Source organism: Pleurodeles waltl, chromosome 4_2 (genome assembly GCF_031143425.1).
Source record: "Pleurodeles waltl isolate 20211129_DDA chromosome 4_2, aPleWal1.hap1.20221129, whole genome shotgun sequence".
Lineage (NCBI taxonomy): Eukaryota > Metazoa > Chordata > Amphibia > Caudata > Salamandridae > Pleurodeles > Pleurodeles waltl.
In genome coordinates, this window is record NC_090443.1 from 794,780,304 (window position 1) to 794,799,906 (window position 19,603).

The 19,603-nt window shown below is 46.1% G+C and overlaps 1 protein-coding gene across 1 annotated transcript in view; it reads left to right on the forward strand.

Annotated features, from left to right (window-relative positions):
* The first annotated feature begins 1,749 nt into the window (after positions 1-1,749).
* The window catches only part of ANKRD13C (ankyrin repeat domain 13C), a 294,697-nt gene continuing 276,843 nt past the window's right edge, over positions 1,750-19,603 (forward strand). Inside the window, exon 1 of the mRNA XM_069232446.1 lies at positions 1,750-2,326. Coding sequence (XP_069088547.1) covers positions 2,020-2,326 — 307 coding nt within the window. The 5' untranslated portion in view covers positions 1,750-2,019. The remainder of the gene's footprint in view (positions 2,327-19,603) is intronic.

Genomic DNA, 19,603 nt, shown 5'->3' on the forward strand with positions numbered 1-19,603 from the left:
GCAAAACAAGTAGATAAAAGAAACAGAAAAGGGACGAGAACAAATGTACGGTGCAATAATTAACCTGCCGGCCATCAAGCATTGGCAAAGACAACCTGTTCCTAGTTTATACCTACAACATCTCTGCAGATGTGCACACCATCTTTAGTAGCCTTTATTTTTCTTGTTTCTGCTAACTATTGTGGAAGCAGGCTAGACACTGCACAAATTATTATTTGTGTTGAATGTACAGCAGTTTTAGGTAGCGAAAACTTGACTGAAAAACGTAAACGCGCTTTACGTGAGATATTTTTACAGAGAGCCAGGCGTTACAATTTTTTGGGGAGCAGGGAAGTTACGTGATTTACTCAAACGATGTTGAGTAGAGGTTGGGGTTCGAACCCTAAAGTTGATGCAATGCTTCACTTGGAACCATATTCTTTTAATATAACTGCCACACAAATTGTTGTGGAACTGTGTATTCGTTTACTATAATAGCTATATTAGGATTTTTTAAGAGTACCTAAAATGATTAGTTTTTAAAAAAGAAACACCTAAAGTTTGTAAAGTTCTGCTACTTTATTACTATTTAGAAGTTACATATTTTGGGGATTAGCAATAAATGTAAGGGTCCAATAATTTAAATCAATCTTAATAACGTAGTAATGAAAATATATACACATGTGTATGTGTGTAAACACATACACACACATATATATATATATATATATATATATATATACTAGGCACTTACTAGGCAGCAGATGGAATTATATCCAAAATAATAATGTACACATATATAAACAATTTTCAAAATGTTTACCCTTTGAGATGCAAAATAAAAGCACTCTCAATATAACAAACTGTGATGTAAAGTTACTCCCAATGTACTCACCTCAGTGTAATGGCCCAGATGTAAACCACTGCAAAATAACTACTCATTCCTATTTGCATGCATTAGCAAACTTGTGTAATCAGATACTTTTCCTCAAATCATCAGGAACAATCTTGTTTTGTGAAGTGATCAGAAAGTCACTTTGAAATCATCATCAAGTCCTCAAGAACAATCCCACCTTGTGAGGTAATCAGGAAGTCATTTGCAAATCACCCTCAAATCAGCAAGCCTAGTTTCTACAGTTTGCTGATGACTTCAAGAGCTGGATGATGTCTGATGACATGAAAATGACTTCTGGAATAGTTGAATGATCATCCAATGACTCTGGGATGGCTTCTAAAGTAATACTGTTTGACCTGGGTGTGCTGCTCCAGTCTGGTTTTTTTCTTTTAATTCTAGGAATTGTTGTCTTGTTTATTGCATTATAATACAGGACTACAAGTCCCACAACTCAAAGGAAAAAAAAACCTGACCTGGAGCAGCACATCACACATTGACCTGGGAAACTTGGCAACCATACTCAAATTAACTCGTAAATCCCAATACTTATTCTCGACTAATCCTTTTGGGTTCCAGAGTAGCCTGCTACTCCTCGAAAAGCACTTAGACGCCTTGTCAGGGGTAATATGTGTAATATAAATACAATTACAATAATTGTAGAGCTCGTTTCATGAGGAAAAAAATAGTGAAGTACGAAACTAAAGATGGCTTAACTCTGGTTGAGAAAGACACGTTTGCTTTCATCTCTCTGTACAATTCAATTTCAAAATCACCATTTCGAAATGGCCGCCTCGATAAACGAATCTATAGTTTACATCACCGGAGGCGGGTCCCTAACGTGTCCTGTTATAGGTTAAGGAAATGTACCCTACTCCCAAGACGGCCGCCTGCAAACATGAAACGTGACGCGGTCTAGTGCTACGGGGGCCTGTCAGGTCCGCCCGGGTTCTCGCGATACGAGCGGCGGATTATGGCCGTGCCCCATCTGTATGAGCGGAGGCCCCTCAGGGATGTTCCAGAGTCAGTACTGACAGTCCTTTAGCTGTTGTCTTCTGCCTTCCGTCCTCAGCGGCACCAACCCCTGTCCTACCATGCACTGTGCTTAAGTCTTCCAGCCGCCGCCAGCTTCTCCAGCAGGGGAGATCATGACCGGGGAGAAAATCCGCTCCCTGCGCAGGGACCAGAAGCCCAGCAAAGATGAGGACCTATTGGAGCCCGACGAGGAGGCCACGGTTGGGTTTACCCGCAGTAGCGGCAAAGCTCGTGGCAAAATGTTCAGCAACCACAAGCTGGTCCGCTCACCTTCTGCCCCCACAGAGCGGCCGCTCAGCCCTGGTGACGCCGGCGAAGCTGGTCTCGCTTTCCCTGTGCATGAGTGCGTGTTCAAGGGGGACATCCGCCGACTCTCCTCCCTCATCAGGACCCACAGCATCGGCCAGAAGGATAATCACGGTGAGTGTGAGCGACCTGTCAGTGGTTGTCATCCGACCTGTCATACTGGGGAACGGGTGAAAGGACCTTCTGGGTGTGAGAGCCTCAGGAGACTAAGCGGCAGGGTTAGCAGGGATACATGTGGTTAGGTGGGAGCTCACAGAGAGGAGGAGGGAAAGGTCTACTGAAGAGCAAGGGAGACTTAATTCACCCGTTAGTGCTAATTTGACTGTATCGCATGCAGGAGATGACTTTAGAAGATAGATGGTCCGTTTCCGCGCACAAGAAAGAGAGATTGCTAACGTGGATACAATGTCCAAATAACGTGGGAGTTCCAAAACCTCACCACCATGAAATATCCCAAAACTTGCCGAGGAAGATGTGCATTACGCTGAACTGACAGTTACCCCCTCAATAACTCAGGGAGTCGCGTTGCTCCAGAAACTGGATGCATGTAGAACCACCCCGAAGTGAGGTGTGGGAGACTTCACACGGGGCAGAACTCTAGTTCTCTTAAATTAAGAGCGGGATGGCTCCTCCATTAGGGCTGCGGAGCGTCGCCCCCCCCCCCCCCCCTCAACAGCAACAGCTGCACAACCTTTACTATAAAACGATAATAAGCAACGTTCATTATCGTTTTATAGTAAAAGGGGCGGGGGCTTGGGGCTGTCACGGGGACGAGGGCATGTAGATTTGGCCGGCCAAACACACTTGCGCACTGTGCACACTGCATTGCTGGGTTGGGGACAGCAGGTTAAGACTTTTAGTATGCCACAGAGCGTCCTGGCTGGTCGCTCTGTGCAAGTCTAATGCTACTTTCATGCTGCCAGAAGCATGAAAGCAACAATGAGGTTGGACGGAGGGCAGGTTGGGAGCTTGTGCCTGAGTCCAGTGTTGCAGCGAAGCGCGAAACAAAAGTTTTTTTTAATTTTATTTATTTTTTATTTTTTTATTTTATTTTTTAGATAATTATGTATTTTTGTTTGTTTTGTAACAACCCCCTCCCCCATGCCTCCTGTCTCCTTTTCTGTCCCCAAGAACCACTCCTGTCTCTTATCATCTTTGCTGAGCATCATCTTGCAGTTGGTGCCCTAGAAGGTGTGCAAAATTATTCAGCACTCTAGGAGACGTAGGAATGAGATCTGTATGTGGAGCTAGTGTTGGCTGACTAGATATCTTTTTGGCGCAGGACACGGGCCTTATTTCTCCTGTGTTTTTCTGTTTGCTGATAATTGTTAGCTGCGCTACCTCAATGGAAAGAAAATGTAATACATCTCTAAGAAATTGCTGGTTGTTGAATAACAGATTTAGACTGAAAATCTATCTTATGACTTTCACCCTCAGCCTTAACCACTCCAAAACACCCTTCAAACAAGTGTGTCTTGACGTCAAACACAAATAATGTCCCTGGCAGGTAAAGCTGAAAGCAGCGTGACCTGGTCATGTCCTTCCCCTTTTTTTTTTTCTTTTAAAAATAAAATGGTATTGTGCTGCAGAGTCTCTAAAACACATTAATGCCTGATCTGAGCCTAGTTTACCCCCTTGTAATTAAAGACGTGTAAAGTACTAAGATAAATCTTAATGTGGAACCAGATAAAGGGGGGGTCATTATGAGTTTGGAGGATGGTTTTTACCGTCCGCCCAGGTACCATCGGGGAGGTTGCCGCTACACAGGCTGCCTCCCACCAGACACATTAAGAGTTTCCCGCTAGGTCAGCAGGTGGAAACCTGAGTTTCCGCCTGCTGGCCTAGCAGGAAACAACCTACAGGATTGTCTCCGGCTCATAATCGAGCTAGAGGCAATGCTGTAGCCTGCAGGGTGCACTAGCACCATTTGCAGACAGTGAATTTTGTGAGGGTGCTGGCCAGGGGGACCCCTGCACTGCCCATGCCAAGTGCATGGGCATTGCAGGACCCCCCCCCCCCCCCCCCAATCCTTCCCTCTCCCTCCTCAGGGCACACTGCACCCGTTCTCCGCCAGCCTTTTCATGGCAGTGGTACTGCCACGAAACTGCTGGCAGAGATGGGAGTCTTAATCCCCAACGCTGCCCTGGTAGATTAAGACTGCAACAACCTCCAGACTGCTGGGATTTCTGATCCTGGAGGCCCGACCGCGAGCATTGTAATGTGGCGGTACGACCCACCAAATGAGGCCCTAAGTATGGTTTCTATTGGATCATGGCTCTAAATAGATATCAGAGTGAGCGGGAAACCTGATGGCATACAGGTTAAATGTGAGAAATGTAAAGAAGATGAGTTGATGAATTGTAAAACATAGTTGTCTACGTTTTTGCGCACATCAAGGTATGTTATTTAAAATTACATTATAATCTGGGCGCCACCCCCCCTTTTAGGCCATTGAAATGCTACCTGAAGTGTTTTTTTTTTTTTCCCTCACATGTGGTCTTATAGGAGTCTGTTTTTCTCCTCTGTTGTAACTCAGCTGTATATACTGTACCAGGCCCTAGAAAATCATAAAAATGTTACTAGACCTGCAGTTGGAGTTACTTGAATAATCTACTCCAACTAACTGAAATGTTCGTGACCTGTAAACTGTTCTCAAATTCTGTGATCCTAGGCTAATATTTTATTTTACAGAGCTGCCTTTTCCTTCATCTTCCCATATGAATGCCCCTACAAATATGTGAGTTCAACATTTCTGCTGTACCAAAAAATACTCTTGTTTGACTAAATAGACTAAACGTTTCCTCCATGTATAACATGAATCTAGCCCACATATAGGGTTTCATGACCTTTGACTTGCCTCTTCGTTTACTGATAGCATTGCCATCAGGGCAGGAGTGTTTCTCAGTTCTTGTTTAAATGCTCACTTTTGATAAATATTTTACTAACGCATGATGTGGTAGCGAACTGTTGTGTACGGACAGTAAATTTCCTATTGAAATGGCCGAAAATCTTCCCACTAACTCGTAGCTTTACTGATAAAACTTTATAGTGTACTAACAATGTGTGAAAACTGGGTTTCAGAAGACATTTATCATTTGCACATCACCAAGATAAGTGTTGTTATTTGTTTTCATCCTATTCAAATATTGTTTTCATGACACATAAGTACATAAAAGAAGCTATCACAACTGCTGCAATTTTTTTTTAAAGGTTTGTCCATTTGACATATTAGCTATTTAAATATATGTTAGGAAAAATCTGACACCTTGCGACCTTTCATTTCACACTCTATACAGCAGGTCAGACAGTTCACTTTACAGAATTGTGTTACTTTACAGCTAGAGAAGTAAGCTGACTTCTGACCCCCATCTCAGAATACAGAGCAAATGTGACAAGGTGAAAACAAGTTCTAAAGGCATCTTTATTGCACCTTCACTTTTTGGGTGTCTAGAACATCTGTTGTTTGTCATCACACCAGAAGGGCACGTAGGTCCTAAATATAGCTCCACCTGATCAAATCTGACTCGCAATAATGAGTGGTCGAGTAGATTTCTCGAGGCCTATATACTCATCTTAGGGTATGCTGCATCACTCAGCACTCTTGCAGTACTGGAAAGCCTAACTCATAGCGCACTGAATCTTGCAGTTGTTGCCATGCAGGCAGATTTGTACCAGCCCCATGTTCCCTTCTTGTTTCGCTCACCACCAATATTGAACAAGCATTTGCAATGCACTAGGGCATTTGTCGGAGTTACAGCTATTACCAGTTGTAAACTCCCAACCGGATTTTTCTTGCCACATTGAAAGAAAAAAACAGCCCGATTGCGCTGCTACAATTCACTGGTAATGAAACCTATCGGCAAAAGTGCAATTATGTACGTAACCGGCAAAAGTGCAATTAACTGAGTAAAAGGGTCGATATTATGCAAAGCGCTAGACTTCTGCCAAGCGAGATCGCGCTGCGAAAATTGAGGAAAAAGTAGTCCACAAACCAGATGGGAAACAGCGAGCCTTGCATGTTTTCTGTACTTGGTCGCTGCGCTCGAGGAAAAGGTATGACATATGCGTGCCATCCACTGATGAAAGCAAGCAGATTCTAACAGGCTATTAGCTTTGTAAATTCCTAACCGGACTTTTCTTGCCACATAAACTGAAAAGTAAAACAGATTCACCTAAGCGAGTCAACAGCCTCCATAAGCGCAAAGCAAACACACAAAAGGAAACGCAAGTTCCCTTGCAGTAAAACATATTGGCCGAAGTGCAATTATCCAAGTAACAGGATCGATGTGATGCAAAGTGCTCTACTACTGCCCACCATGAAGCCCAGAGACGACAGGTGATCAAGCAGTATTCCCACATGAACACAGGGCAGGGGGAGAGATGCCCCCTGGACCAAACAGACAACCAGAGAAGGGAAGACAGGAATCCCCTGCAGAAGAAGAAGAACCCCAGGAGGCCACAACTTTGTCAAACACCTCGGGAGCTGACCCCAGACCGAACAAAAGAACACCAGCTCCGACGCCAACGGAAATACAGGGACCAGTGGCGGCTGCCACTGAAGAGGGGCGTCGGACGGGATAGGGAGCGAAGGGACAGAGGGGTGTGGGTCCCAAAACAATAAATGGAAAAAAAAAACCCACTTACCTTTTGAGGGGAGACGCGTTTGTCTCCCCTCTTCCTCTTCCCGGCTGCGCAGGCTCCCAGGCGCTTTACAATAAACTAGCAGACAGTATGTTACTTAAATGTTTTATATATATATGTATGTGTATGTATGTGTATATATATATATATATATATATATATATATATAATATACAGTAACACTGTGTAAACAGCACTAGTAATGGGAATGCAGTGCCTCCAGATACGATTGGCCCTGATATCATCGGGTACCTTGCTAAGACTAGATTCCTCTGTCCAAGGGTCACCAAGGTCCTGCCTTTATCAGCTGGTATGGCCTTCCTCCTCCGGTGGTTTCTACACAGGTTTCTACACAGGGCAGGTCATTATATTGACAGATGCACATGGCGCATGCCACGCATTGTTGTTTGAATGGCCTGGTCTTGCTCAGTAGCTCTGTTGTTAGTGGCCGGTCCTTTAATGTAACAGGGATACGTGACGTGTTTTGTAACTTTAGTTACATTGTAACCAGTTTATGCTGGCTCCATTTGTCAAATATAAACAAATAAGCTTACTTGACTGAGCTTTGTGAGAAGTCCTTAGTTTGTATGACATCCCCAAACTAGGTCATTTCTCCTTTTGCAGGAACCCCAGAAGAGGTGATAGCCTGAGGCACACTCTCTGTTCATGTTACTCTTATATCGTCAATATAATAACATGGAGCGCTACGAGGCCTTACTATTGAGCTATACAATTATCTGTAACAAAATGTAACTGGTAAGCATTCCCGTGTGTGCTTTGAGGCAATGTGTGTTTTTACCGTACAAAGTTGTATGTTTCTCTTTCACTTTAACAATTAGCTTCAAATATAAAAGTTTCTATCAAATGGTAACAGGACTGTGGCAACAACTCTCCTGCTGTCTTATCTTGTTTGTCTGCAGGGAGGAGACGACACACTGATGCTGGGGAGAAGGATGTAAGAAAATCGACGCCTCTAGGAAACACTTTTATAGCAACCACGAATAAAACGAGTTACAACTATTAGCAGTTGTAAACTCCCAACCGGACTTTTCTTGCCACATTGAATGGAAAAAAAACAGAACGATCCCGCTGCTACAGTTCACTTGTAACAAAACCTATCGGCAAAAGTGCAATTATCTACGTAACTGGCAAAAGTTCAATTAACTATGTAACGGGGTCCATGTTATGCAGCGCGCTCGACTTCTGCCAAGCGAGATCGCGCTGCGAACGGAGATAAAAAGTAGTCCACAAACCTGACGGGAAACAGCGAGCCTTGCATGTTTTCAGTACTTGGTCGCTGCGCTCAAGGAGGGCTAACCACCGGAAAAGGCATGACGAATGCATGCCTTCCACTAATGAAAGCAAGCCGATTCTAACAGGCAAGCCCACGAACCAATGAAATACACTGACCTGACGTGGACGGGGCTCCGAGCCCTTTTCTCATTCCTAAAGCGTCTCACTACTGATACGCATGTGCAAGCGCATGCATCGCAGGCTCGACCCTAAAAATGTGCAGTGGCCAAGCAGATATTTTCTTTTTGCTAACCAAACTCACTGGGGCAGGAATACCTCTGTTCTCAGACCTGGAGCATACAGAATAGCACCTGCACCTCCACTACTTGTTGGCAGTGGAAGAAATTGCCCACTCTTCTTCATGGACTGAAGACACTTCGGCACCTTCGCCACCCACTTTTCCATGTTCTCTGAGAACTTCCTGTAGTTTCGGGAGACCTTGGTCTCCCATTGTCTCCCCACCACAGAAGTGCTCCCACAAAAGGCAGGTTTCAGCCTTACTGTAAAGTATCATTGCCTGCCTATTATTTGTTACTTTTTCAACAAATCACTAAACTGGTTATTGAACAACCCTTATCCGACTTTATTCTTATTGGAGTTTTCATCTATTAGGTTGTATTTTCCACTTGATTAAGAACCTAAAGGCGAGCAAATTCCCTTCATTCTCTACATTTTAAATTGGCAGTGTTTGGCATTTATCTTCTCACATTAAGAGCCAGACACTTTACAAGGTTCTGTTAATTATAGCATCATCTGTCGTAGTTCCACAGTAAGGAAAGATTAGAAGCTAATTGGTAGAAAGTTGCACCCTATTCTCTTAATGCCTGCTTACCTAATTTTCCAGCTTTTTTTAGTTACTGGTTCTTCATCAGGCTATGTTTTTTCCTCTGTCAGAATCATTCAGACTTTGGATGACGAAGACTCAGATATGTCACACCAAACTAGATCCTTGCTTTATGGTTGCATTAATTGCCTTAAGATAAAAATACTCCAAATGATCTTAACTGATGCAGATGATGATGGTGTCTTCTGAGGAGGCAGATATATAAAATAGTCTTACAACACCATAAAATGCATCTCCTTAACCTTCAGAAGAAGTACTGTTTAGCCACAATTTTTTACCCTACCACTGCTCATAAAGCAGTATTTAAATCAATCAACAAATTGAGTGAGCTTCTCAGAAGTGCCTGACCTCTATCCCTTTTAAGTTGATTGACTTTTTGTCTGACGCGGTGTTTAAGCCCATGTTAGGATCCCCTGTAGATCGTTGACCTCTCCTTTTTCTTAAGCTTTTTCAGACAAACTTAAACTGGGACTGTTAATGGCAGGATCATTATCCTGTTTATACTTGACCTATCAGTGGCATTTGACACGGTCTTTAGCATTACATTCTATGGCAGCGTCTTGAAGTGACTGGGTTTGCTGCCTTTGCACTATCCTGGTTTGGGTCCTTTCTACTTAACACCCGTCAACCAGTTTTCTGTCACCTTTGTCTTTTACCCTCCTCCTTCCTCTAATTTGCAAAATTTCAGATGGCTCATCCGTACCGTATTTAGTGTCTCACTAGAACCACTGACAAGACTCATTCCTTCTAGTAGCTTTGGATTTTATATGTACGCCAACAGTACCAATCTTATTTTCAGGCAGGGGGTCAGTCATTAGCACCCTTTTCCCAACTATGTCGGAAAGGAGCCTGGAAATAGATCAGTAGCAGGTGAGTCAAGATTAATGCACAAAAATAGTAGAGCTTATGGATGCATATTACTAAACTGTTACTGACCACAAGAAAGGGGACCTCATTTATGACTTTTGGAAATGGTGTGACACATTTAAATCCTCTCTGATGCTCAGTTATCTGTGGGCCCTTAAGACTCGGCAGTCATTTTCAGTTAACTCTTTCAGCTGCTTTGTGTGAGAGAGGTTTTTTCCTTCTTCAGCATAAGCTTCAAGTGTTTAGTCTGGTGTCACATGGATGTGTGCTAGTCTATGCCAGCTCCCTACCTTGAACTCTACGAGTACTTGATTCATCAACTTTCTTATTTGAAACCAAATGGCACGTTTAGTCCTGAGTGCCTATAACTTCAGTCGTGCTTGTCCTCACCTTGTTTAATTGAACTTGCTTCTTTAAATGATATGTGTCACGTACAAAGTCCTTTCTGTTGTCCATCAACATTTTCAGTTCCTTTCCTTTGTACTGAACAGGTTATATCCTTATACTCCGTTCAGACTCTGTGACCCTGCTTACCTCTCCTTTTGTTCATGCCAACATTTAAAGGCTCATTTAAGAGCACCTCAAACCTCCCTGTTATGGCCCTGCTAATTTCAAGCTCTTTTTAAACATAAAAATAAATGAATAACTTCATATCATTTTATTGGAACACGGCAAGTGCTGCATAGCAGCCATGTGTACTTGGTGAAGGTACAGGGACCTTTTTTCATTTTAATGCATGTCACAGGAAAGTACGATTTTTATTGGCACTTAGAAACCTAATTCTGGCACTGGCACTGGCTGTCAGCCTTTTGGCATTATAACTCTAACAATAATGTTCACGGATGGTATCAGGGTAAGAAAACCTTAAAATCCAAGTGATATATTGAATAAGATCAATAGGTAATGACTTCAAATAAGAAAAAATGATTAACGGCTATGGAACCGCATCAGATTGTAGACCGATTTATATTATTTAAATAGCAATGAAAAAGGTCATAGACAAAAAAAAGTCTTCCATGAAAAACTGAGCACATGATGTTAGCAGTGACACACATAGGCGAAAATGTGAGCAAGAAACAAACGAGGATAGACAGTACATAGCGGCATGTGTTTGGCACCGTGTGCAGTGATTCAGGTGTTGATTTAGTGGTCCAGATAACACAGAGGGCTCATGTCGAGGAAAAGTCCTACACTGAAGCAACTTAAAGAGGAATACTAAAATTACTGAGGCCCCAGAGACTTTAACCATCATTGCACATGGTGTCTCAGCCAAGAAGAGGATAACTGCTTGGAACTAGCAGTGGGAGGAATGAACAAACTAGTGATTCCGTTTGTTCCACATTGTTGCTTTCCAGTGCCGGCTTGTATTTCACAAGATGTACCCTGGAATTCCAAGCCAATGCGTCGCCTAAATTATGAGTGGCATGCCGTCATCCAAATCATTGGGTTCCCCCACTGCTGCTTCCCAGCACTAAGTAACCACACTTCTTGATTCATCGTGCCTGGTACATGCTGCATGATAAGTCTCAGGCATGTTTTATCATTTTTAGTAATCCTATTTTCGCTTCTTCACTGCAGAAAGCATAGGACTTCTCGCCTTCAGATATCCTTTGTCTTATCTGGACTATTAAATCAGCACCTGAGTGGGGCGTGGCAAGATGGCGGCATGAGTGGACGTGTTCGTCCGAGCTCCGCCGCCTAGGCTTCTGACATAGCTGTTGCGACCCCGGTAGGGGTGCTTCTCAGAGGCCATGGGGATTGCGCCCAGAGCTGCGGACGGTGGGGTCCGGGGCACCTGCGGAGGAGCCGAGCGGCGAGGCGGAGCCAGCGGCAGGAGGGCGCGGCCTGCGGCGGTCCGGGCGGTGCGGCGGCCCTGGTACCCGGGGTCCAGGCGGCCACGAGAGGTGGCGCAGCGGCGGCCCGGGAGGGCGCTGTGCGGCTGGTTTCCGCCGGGGGCTAAGGTATGCCCTTGATGTGGCGCTGTGTGCTGAAGTCACGAGGAGCATTGGGACTACGTCTCTGCAGGAAAGACAAGTGCGGCTGCACGCTTGGGTGGCTGGACCCGGCCATAGAGAGGCCCTTGATGATGTGAGGCCCTGGGGCCACTGATCGGCGGTGCAGACGGCCTGCGGTGGACCTCCCAGGAGACGAGGCAGGTGGTGCGGCAGAGAGGAGACGTGTATTGCCTGCAGGTGGGGAGGTTAGCGGCGGCTGGTGACTTCGGTGGGCCTCGGGTGGCCCGACCCCTGAGCTTACCTGTGAGGAGGCTTCAACTGAGCTAGTCCCACTGCACTGTGGGGAGCTGGAGAGATGGCGACCGCTAAAGGCAAGCGTGAACGGACGGTCAGAGACATGCTCACCGGGGCCCGCCCAGTGCCGGGTGGGGCTCCGGAGAGGCTCCCTGCTGCGAGATGTCCGGAAGCGAGGTGGAGGAAGATGAGGGGGCCCCGGTAACAAGAGGCTTTCTTGCCTCCCTGTTCGATTCGCTCCGGAGCGACCTCCAAGAGCTTCGAAGGGACATCTCCCGCGAGGTAAAAGAGTTGAGGACAGAGGTCACCTCCCTAGGTGAGCGGGTGGCTCAGGTTGAGGAGGGTGAAATCTCCCGAGGTGAGGAAGTGGCTGATCTCCAACAAGAATGCATTCGCTTGCGGGAACAACAGGATCTCCTTCAGCTTGCGGTAGAGGACCTAGAGAACCGGTCACGCAGGCATAACATCCACATTAGAGGAGCATCGACTGGGGCTGAGAAGGAGGACATTGGAGAGTTTGTGGTCGAGTTATAGGCCTGGAGGAGCCCCGAGAGATTGCACTTGATAGAGTGCATTGGGTGGGTCGGGCCCGAGGTGATGGAGATCGCCCTCCGGATATCCTGGCATGCGTCCACAATTATGGGCTCAAGGAGAGTATTTTGGAACGGGCACGTAATCTGCCGCAGATCCAATTTAGAGGGCTCCAGCTTCAATTATTTCAGGACCTCTCGGCACGGACTTTACAGCGACGGTGCAAATTTAAGCCTATTATGGAACACTTGAGAGCACAGGATGTGTCATACTCTTGAGGCCACCCGCTCCGTCTTATCTTTCACTGGGATGCGCAGCTCCGTCAAGTGAAGTCCGTATCGGAGGCGAACCGGATCCTGGGCCTGGCAGAGGGTGGGCCAGGACTTGGGTGCGAAGCTGGGCCCGAGCAGAGAGGACCGTCCGAGCTGGAGGAGAAAGGAGAGACGGAGGAAACGACAGCGACCTACCGCGTCGGAGCTATTGTCGGAGCGGCAGTCGGCAGTGAGCAATGTGGCCGCTGGGACCAATGTTCAGGATCAGGGCACTTGAGTGCGACTGGTCAGCATCGGGTCGCTTATTCGCTGGCCTACTGGCTGTCAAGGAGGGGCCTGGGCGGCGGGGCGGATGGGCCTAACTGATGAACTTAAGAGGATTTCACGACCCACTTGGGACTTTTTCCTCTGTGTCGATGTGTGCACAAGGACTTCTTTTGGTTGCGAGCACCTGTTGTGCGTAATGGTTGTCTGTTGATGTGCTTCCCTGGGAGTCCAGTCCATGAGTGTTATTGGCGGAGTAGCCCCGTGCTCTTTCCCCTGGAGACTCTTCCCCCGGTTACGATATGACAATTAAGTGTCTAAGTTTGAATGTTCGTTCGCTTAACAACCCAACCAAGCGGTTAGTGATTCTGTCAGGCCTGGAGAGATCTGGGAGTCACATTTGCCTTTTACAAGAGACCCACTTGTTACACAAAGATACGTTTTGCATGCGCTCCCGATGGTTCCCTAGGCAGCTTTGGTCCTCCGCTACTACGAAGCATGCGGGGGGTGGCAATATTGCTTGCGAGGACTTTTCCTGGGGAGGTAGTTGGGAAGGTATTTGAAGTTCCGGGTAGGTTCCTAGCTATTAGAATGCGGCTTGGGGCTTTCTCTTTCACCGTTGCTTCCCTTTACGCTCCTAATTCCCAACAGGAGACTTTCCTGAGATAGTCAATCTCCCCTATACTTAGTTCGCCAGATAGCGCCATTCTGATAGGGGGGGATTTTAATCTGGTGATGGATAATGAGATTGACCGCTCGGGTTAACGCTTTGGGCAGACTGGGGCATTGACGGAGAGGGGGTGCCAATGGTTAGCGGAGTGTGGGTTGGAGGATGTGTGGAGGAACTTGCATCCTACACTCCAAGACTATTCCTTCTATTCTGCGGCGACCAAGACCTACGCACGGCTCAATCTCTTTTTGTCTTTACTTATGTCCCGGGTTAGAGAGGTCACAAAAGAACGCAGGGCCTTGACTGATCATGCCCCTATTACTGTTGAATTGGCCGTGGAGGTGGGCCGCGTGGGTACCCCGGGCTGGCGCTTTTGGGGCTCCTTGCTTCAGAGTCAGTCAGCAGTGGAGTCGCTTCGGCGTGCGATTAGGGACTATATTGCCTTCAATGATATCGGTACCACCTCCATGGAAACTCTCTGGGAGGCGTTGAAGGCAGTAGTGCGGGGCGAGGTGATGGCATTGTCTGCAAGGGATAATAGAGCGAGGAGAGAGAAGCTAGAGCAGAGAGTGGCTGCATTGGAGCGCTCCCATAAATCTACTTGTGCGCCCAGAATTTGGCGAGAGTTAGAGAAGGCAAGGCAGCAGCTGAAGCGATTAGACTGGGATAGGGCGGAGTACGCAGTAGTACGACTCAAGCATAAATATTATATTGGAAGTAATAGATGCGGAAAGTTACTAGCGCACCGGTTACGAGCACAGCGTGTGGCGTCGGCAGTCAAGCTGATTCGCTCCCCTTCCGGAGAGGTGGCCTATACGAGTGACCAGATTGCTGAGGCCTTTGCAGGATTTTACCGGGGTTTATATGCGGCAGACGAGTGGGACGAGGCGCCCCTGGACTCTTATTTAGAGAGCATAGCAATTACTCCTCTTGGTGGGAGAGAGGCGGCGTTATTAGACCAGCAGATAAGGTCAGAGGAAGTCATATCGGCGATTTCCCGCCTGAAGACTGGGAAGTCCCCCGGCCCTGACGGGTTCACGGCATTGTTTTACAAGACTTTTTGTGCAGAGCTTGCCCCGCTTCTCACAAGGCTTTTCAATTCCTTTCGGAAGACCTGGACGCTGACGCTGAGTTTGCTAGATGCTACCATTACTGTTATACATAAATCGGGTAAGGATCCAGAGGACTGTGCTTCCTACAGGCCGATCTCACTTCTGAACATAGATGCCAAATTGTTCACGGGAATACTTGCCTTCCGCCTTAATCCTTACATGCCGGGTCTTCTAGATCTCAATGAGTCGGGTTTCATTCCTAATCGGCAGTGTGGCGATAACACGAAGAGACTTTTGCACCTGCTAGATAAAATTGATAGATCTCAGAGGGAGGCGCTTTTTCTTTCTATCGATGCTGAGAAGGCGTTTGATAGGGTCCACTGGCCATACCTCTTCCGGGTTCTGAAGCGCTTTGGATTGGGTCCGCGCTTTAGATCATGGATCCAGTGTGCCTATTGGCTCCCTAGAGCGGCGGTTCGAGTCAATGGGGTGCTTTCAATGCCGTTTCCGGTCAGGCGGGGGACCAGACAGGGGTGCCCACTCTCCCCCCTCCTGTTTGCGTTATATATGGAGCCCCTCGCACAGCGTTTACGAGACTGCCCCTTAGTTTCTGGTGTGAAATTTGGCGGAGACCACCATCTTATTACCCTATATGCAGACAATGTGATTCTTACACTTGCCGAGCCCGTTACCTCTTTGCCTGCGCTTATGGAGCAACTAGCTGAATTTAGCCATATTTCGGGATTTAAAGTAAACATGCAGAAGTCTCAGGTCCTTAGTCTCTTCTTGAGCTTTGACCACAAGGAGGATCTGAGAGCTCGATTATTCCTTTATTTGGTCATCCTCGCGCCTTTCCTACCTTGGGGTGGAGTTAGCGACATCCGCGTCAAAAACGGCGAGTCTGAATTATAAGAAGCTGGTACGTGATATACAGCGGGATCTAGAATTGTGGGAGAGGCATAAGCTGTCTTGGTTGGGTAGGGTGGCGGCGATTAAAATGACGGTTTTACCGCGACTACTCTATATGTTTCAGGTGCTCCCATTGACGCCACCCCCGCCCCGGACACTCGCTACAGTCAGCGGTCCTGAGATTTATATGGGAGGGCCGAGCGCCACGTTTATCGCGGCAGGTTTTATACCGACCCAAGAGCAGTGGGGGACTGCCGATCCCATGTCTCCAGAGATATTTCCAGGCAACGCACCTGTGCTTTCTTGTAGAGTGGAGCCGCCCTCTCACGGAGAAGCATTGGTGCTTCATGGATCAGGCTGTGGCGGGTTCTCATATTTGGAAGGAGCCTTTGCTCCGGCGCAGACATAGAGCTGGAGGTCTCTATGTGTCCCGATAACTGGGACAAAGCTACGGGTATGGGATGCGGTGGCTTGCCGTTCAGGGCTGACTTCTTTCCCCTCCCCGATGACCCCAATAGGAGCGAACCCTGACTTTGAGCCTGGACTCCGTCTGGAAGGTCTGAGACGTTGGTATGAAGGGGGTTGTAGGAGAGTGGGAAGCCTTCTTGATGAACATGGGGCTCTGTCCTTTGACCAGATGAGAGAGGGCTATGGCCTGGTGGAGGCGGATAGGTTGATGTATTATCAGGTTAGACACAGGGCTCTCTTGCCAGCGAACAGAGCTCTGATAATAGGCCTCTAACGCCATTTGAGAAGTGGCGGTTTCTAAAGAAGGATGATAGGAGAGTTATTTCGGAGCTCTATTGTCTCTTGCAAGGAGAAGGCCGCCCGCCTAAGTCGAAGGGTCAGCTGAGATGGGAGAGGGAGCTAGAGAGAGAACTCTCGGATGAGGAGTGGGACAGCATATTCTATAGAATACACCATACGGCATATAATGCAGCAGGAACAGAGACATCGTACAAAGTCGCCTCTTACTGGTACTATACCCCTGCGCGGTTGCATGCATGGGACCATGATAAGACAGACCTTTGCTGGAGAGGGTGTGGAGCTACAGGCACACTGGTACACTTGCTTTGGCATTGCCCCAAGCTACATCGTTACTGGGAAAACATTATAGACAATATAGATGCAGCGTTTCAGGTTAAGATCCCGAGATTCCCATCGTACATTTTATTGGGGCTGCCCAATCCTCTTACTTTTCCCTTAAGATCTCTAAAAGGGAGGCAGATGGCCCTAGCACTCAATGCGGCGCTGCAGCTGATTCTGGTCCTTTGGGGTACAGATATGGTCCCTACTTGTGTTTCATGGCTTCAGAAGCTTTGGTTTATTCTTGCAATGGAGAAACTTACATTAGCCTCCCAGCAGCGCGCAGGAGACCTGGGAGAACTGTGGAAGCCATTTCTTAGGCTTCTTTCTGCAGAATTCACTGAGCTGACCTGCCCGACCTACTTGAGAGTTTTGAGGCTGATCTGAAACCTGGGGTGGGTCGTTGAGAGGGAGGACGGTCGAGAAGGGGTACCGTACGGTTGATTGATGGAAGGGGCGGGTGAGGTATAAGGATGACACGGACTTTGTAGGGAAGCATAGTTGAAGTGTTATTAATTATATGTTTATGTGGTTCTCACTCGCTGGATTGTCATCCTGGATGACTATTGGACATATTCAGTAGGCACATGGCTCAGCAAGAAGAGGTCTGGCAGGGGGATCTCCTATGCAGGGTTTGGGCATACATGAATAAGACCTCTGTATGAAGATGTGGCGTTCCTTTTGTGCTGATATATTGCATTTTATGTTTATATCCTGTGATGGGCGTGTTTTGTATGTTTCTATCTTTATAAAACAATAAACAGATTTGATCCATAAATCAGCACCTGAATCGCTGCCCATTCTGGGCAGCCCGCCCCAGAAATGTCTGAAGCACCACCCGTGGTTTGAATCAATGACCCTTTCAAATTTGCCTTTTCTAGGAGCGGAAAGCTGTCTCCTCTGTCCTCCCTACAAATTACTTTCTTGGGTCTTACAATTTTTTGAACTTGGAAGGCAAGTCACATATGCACTTCTAGTGCTCAGTTCATTCTTCGTTGTCCTGATGATGACCCTTCAAAGCATGTCCTGGTTACACGGCCGTTAGCACAGACCACAACAGAGACATTTCACATTTATTTGAGCACAGAGCAAAATATCTGAACTTTATGGACTCAATCACTGACTCTGTGACACCGTGACTCTTTCTGTATGTGTATATTATCACCATCTTTATATTTTTAATACATTTTGAGCTTGTAACTTTTAGCACCATGCGTTCACTTATTTCACTGACCATAGTCATGAAGGTGATTCTGATGATTTGTATGGACGATTCTTTTATTGATATATAAAGTATACTTGCCTCAAATATGATGTAGTTTCATGACCATTATTATTTTATGTAATTTACAGATTAGTAAACTTATTTAATATGTCTTTGAAATTTTTAAGTTTTCTTGGATTTACGCCCTCTGTTGATATTGTTGCTAGACACAAATACTTTGTTCTGCACTTTTACTCCACGGGTCCCTCCTCTCATTTTACTATGCATAAACATTTGACTTAGCCAGTGCTTGTTTTGTTTTGTCACGGTTTTGCAGAAGTGAAATTTTAGGAAAGCTGTTGTCAACATTACTAAAACAAATATCTAAAATAGCATACATTGCTATCGTAGTATTTAGCTATGAAAATAACTATTTTGTCAGTGGATGTGTTCCTTACGAAAGGGAAGAATGCTGTCAGTCACAGTGAAGTTACCCAGTGGCTGAAATAGTTTGGCCCTTTGCCCCATGCTGTATGCTTCAGTGGGCAGGAGAAAAGTGTGAATGGCAGAATAATGGACCATTGATAACAGACCAGTGGATGAAGAAGGCTTGCTAAAAGCCCCTATAATAAGTATATTATACATATATTTTTACTAAATTCAAAATGCCTTGGCTCACATCAGCCATTAAAAGGCTACTGCTTTAAATTACTGCAACTGGAAGCCATGGTTTAAACACACACGAGTGGCTAAACAATTAAGCATAAGGAAAAAGTAACACATTGACCCACCAGCCCAGGCACTTCATTCTTAGATGGATGTGCACAGGTGACCAGGAAAAATCATGTCACCCAAAGTGCAAGAAAGACAATCACTGAAGTGGCATTGTCCCTAGTTGTGCACTGCGGTGAGCAGAAGCAAATTGTGAATAGCAGGTTCACAGACTAGTGGATGAAAAGAGCTGATCAAAGGCCCCTGTTTCTATGTACATTTTAGTTGTGAAATGTTTTGATTGCTTAAGCTATCTCTTGGCTGGAGTTAAAAATGGCAGCCTCCTTTGGCTCCAGGGAATAGGAGAATACCACATTTCCTCATCTGAAAGAAGCAATAAGGAGTTTGTTTGTTTGGGCCAAGTGTAACACCCTTCATATTGAGGCATCTGCAAGTTGTAGTGTGTTATAAGTGCTTCAACTTTTGATTATCATTGTGTGCTGACTGAACAACTTGGCCCTGCTGTTGCAACCCCTGGTGTCCTTCCAGTCTTCCCGTTGTTTTTAAATTTGAAAGATTGGAGTGCATGGTTAACTCTCTTCAGGCAGGATCTTCCATTGTATCTTAGGTTAAAAATAAAACTCAGATTTTAACAGTGCTGCTAATATTTGAATGGGTTCAAGATGGTCTGCAGTCATGCCTTCGAATTGAGAGACTTTCTGGTGCCACTGGACCTTCAACTTTCCAACCTTTATCAAGACCTCCAGTGGGTCAAAACATTTTTCTGTTCAGTGTCTT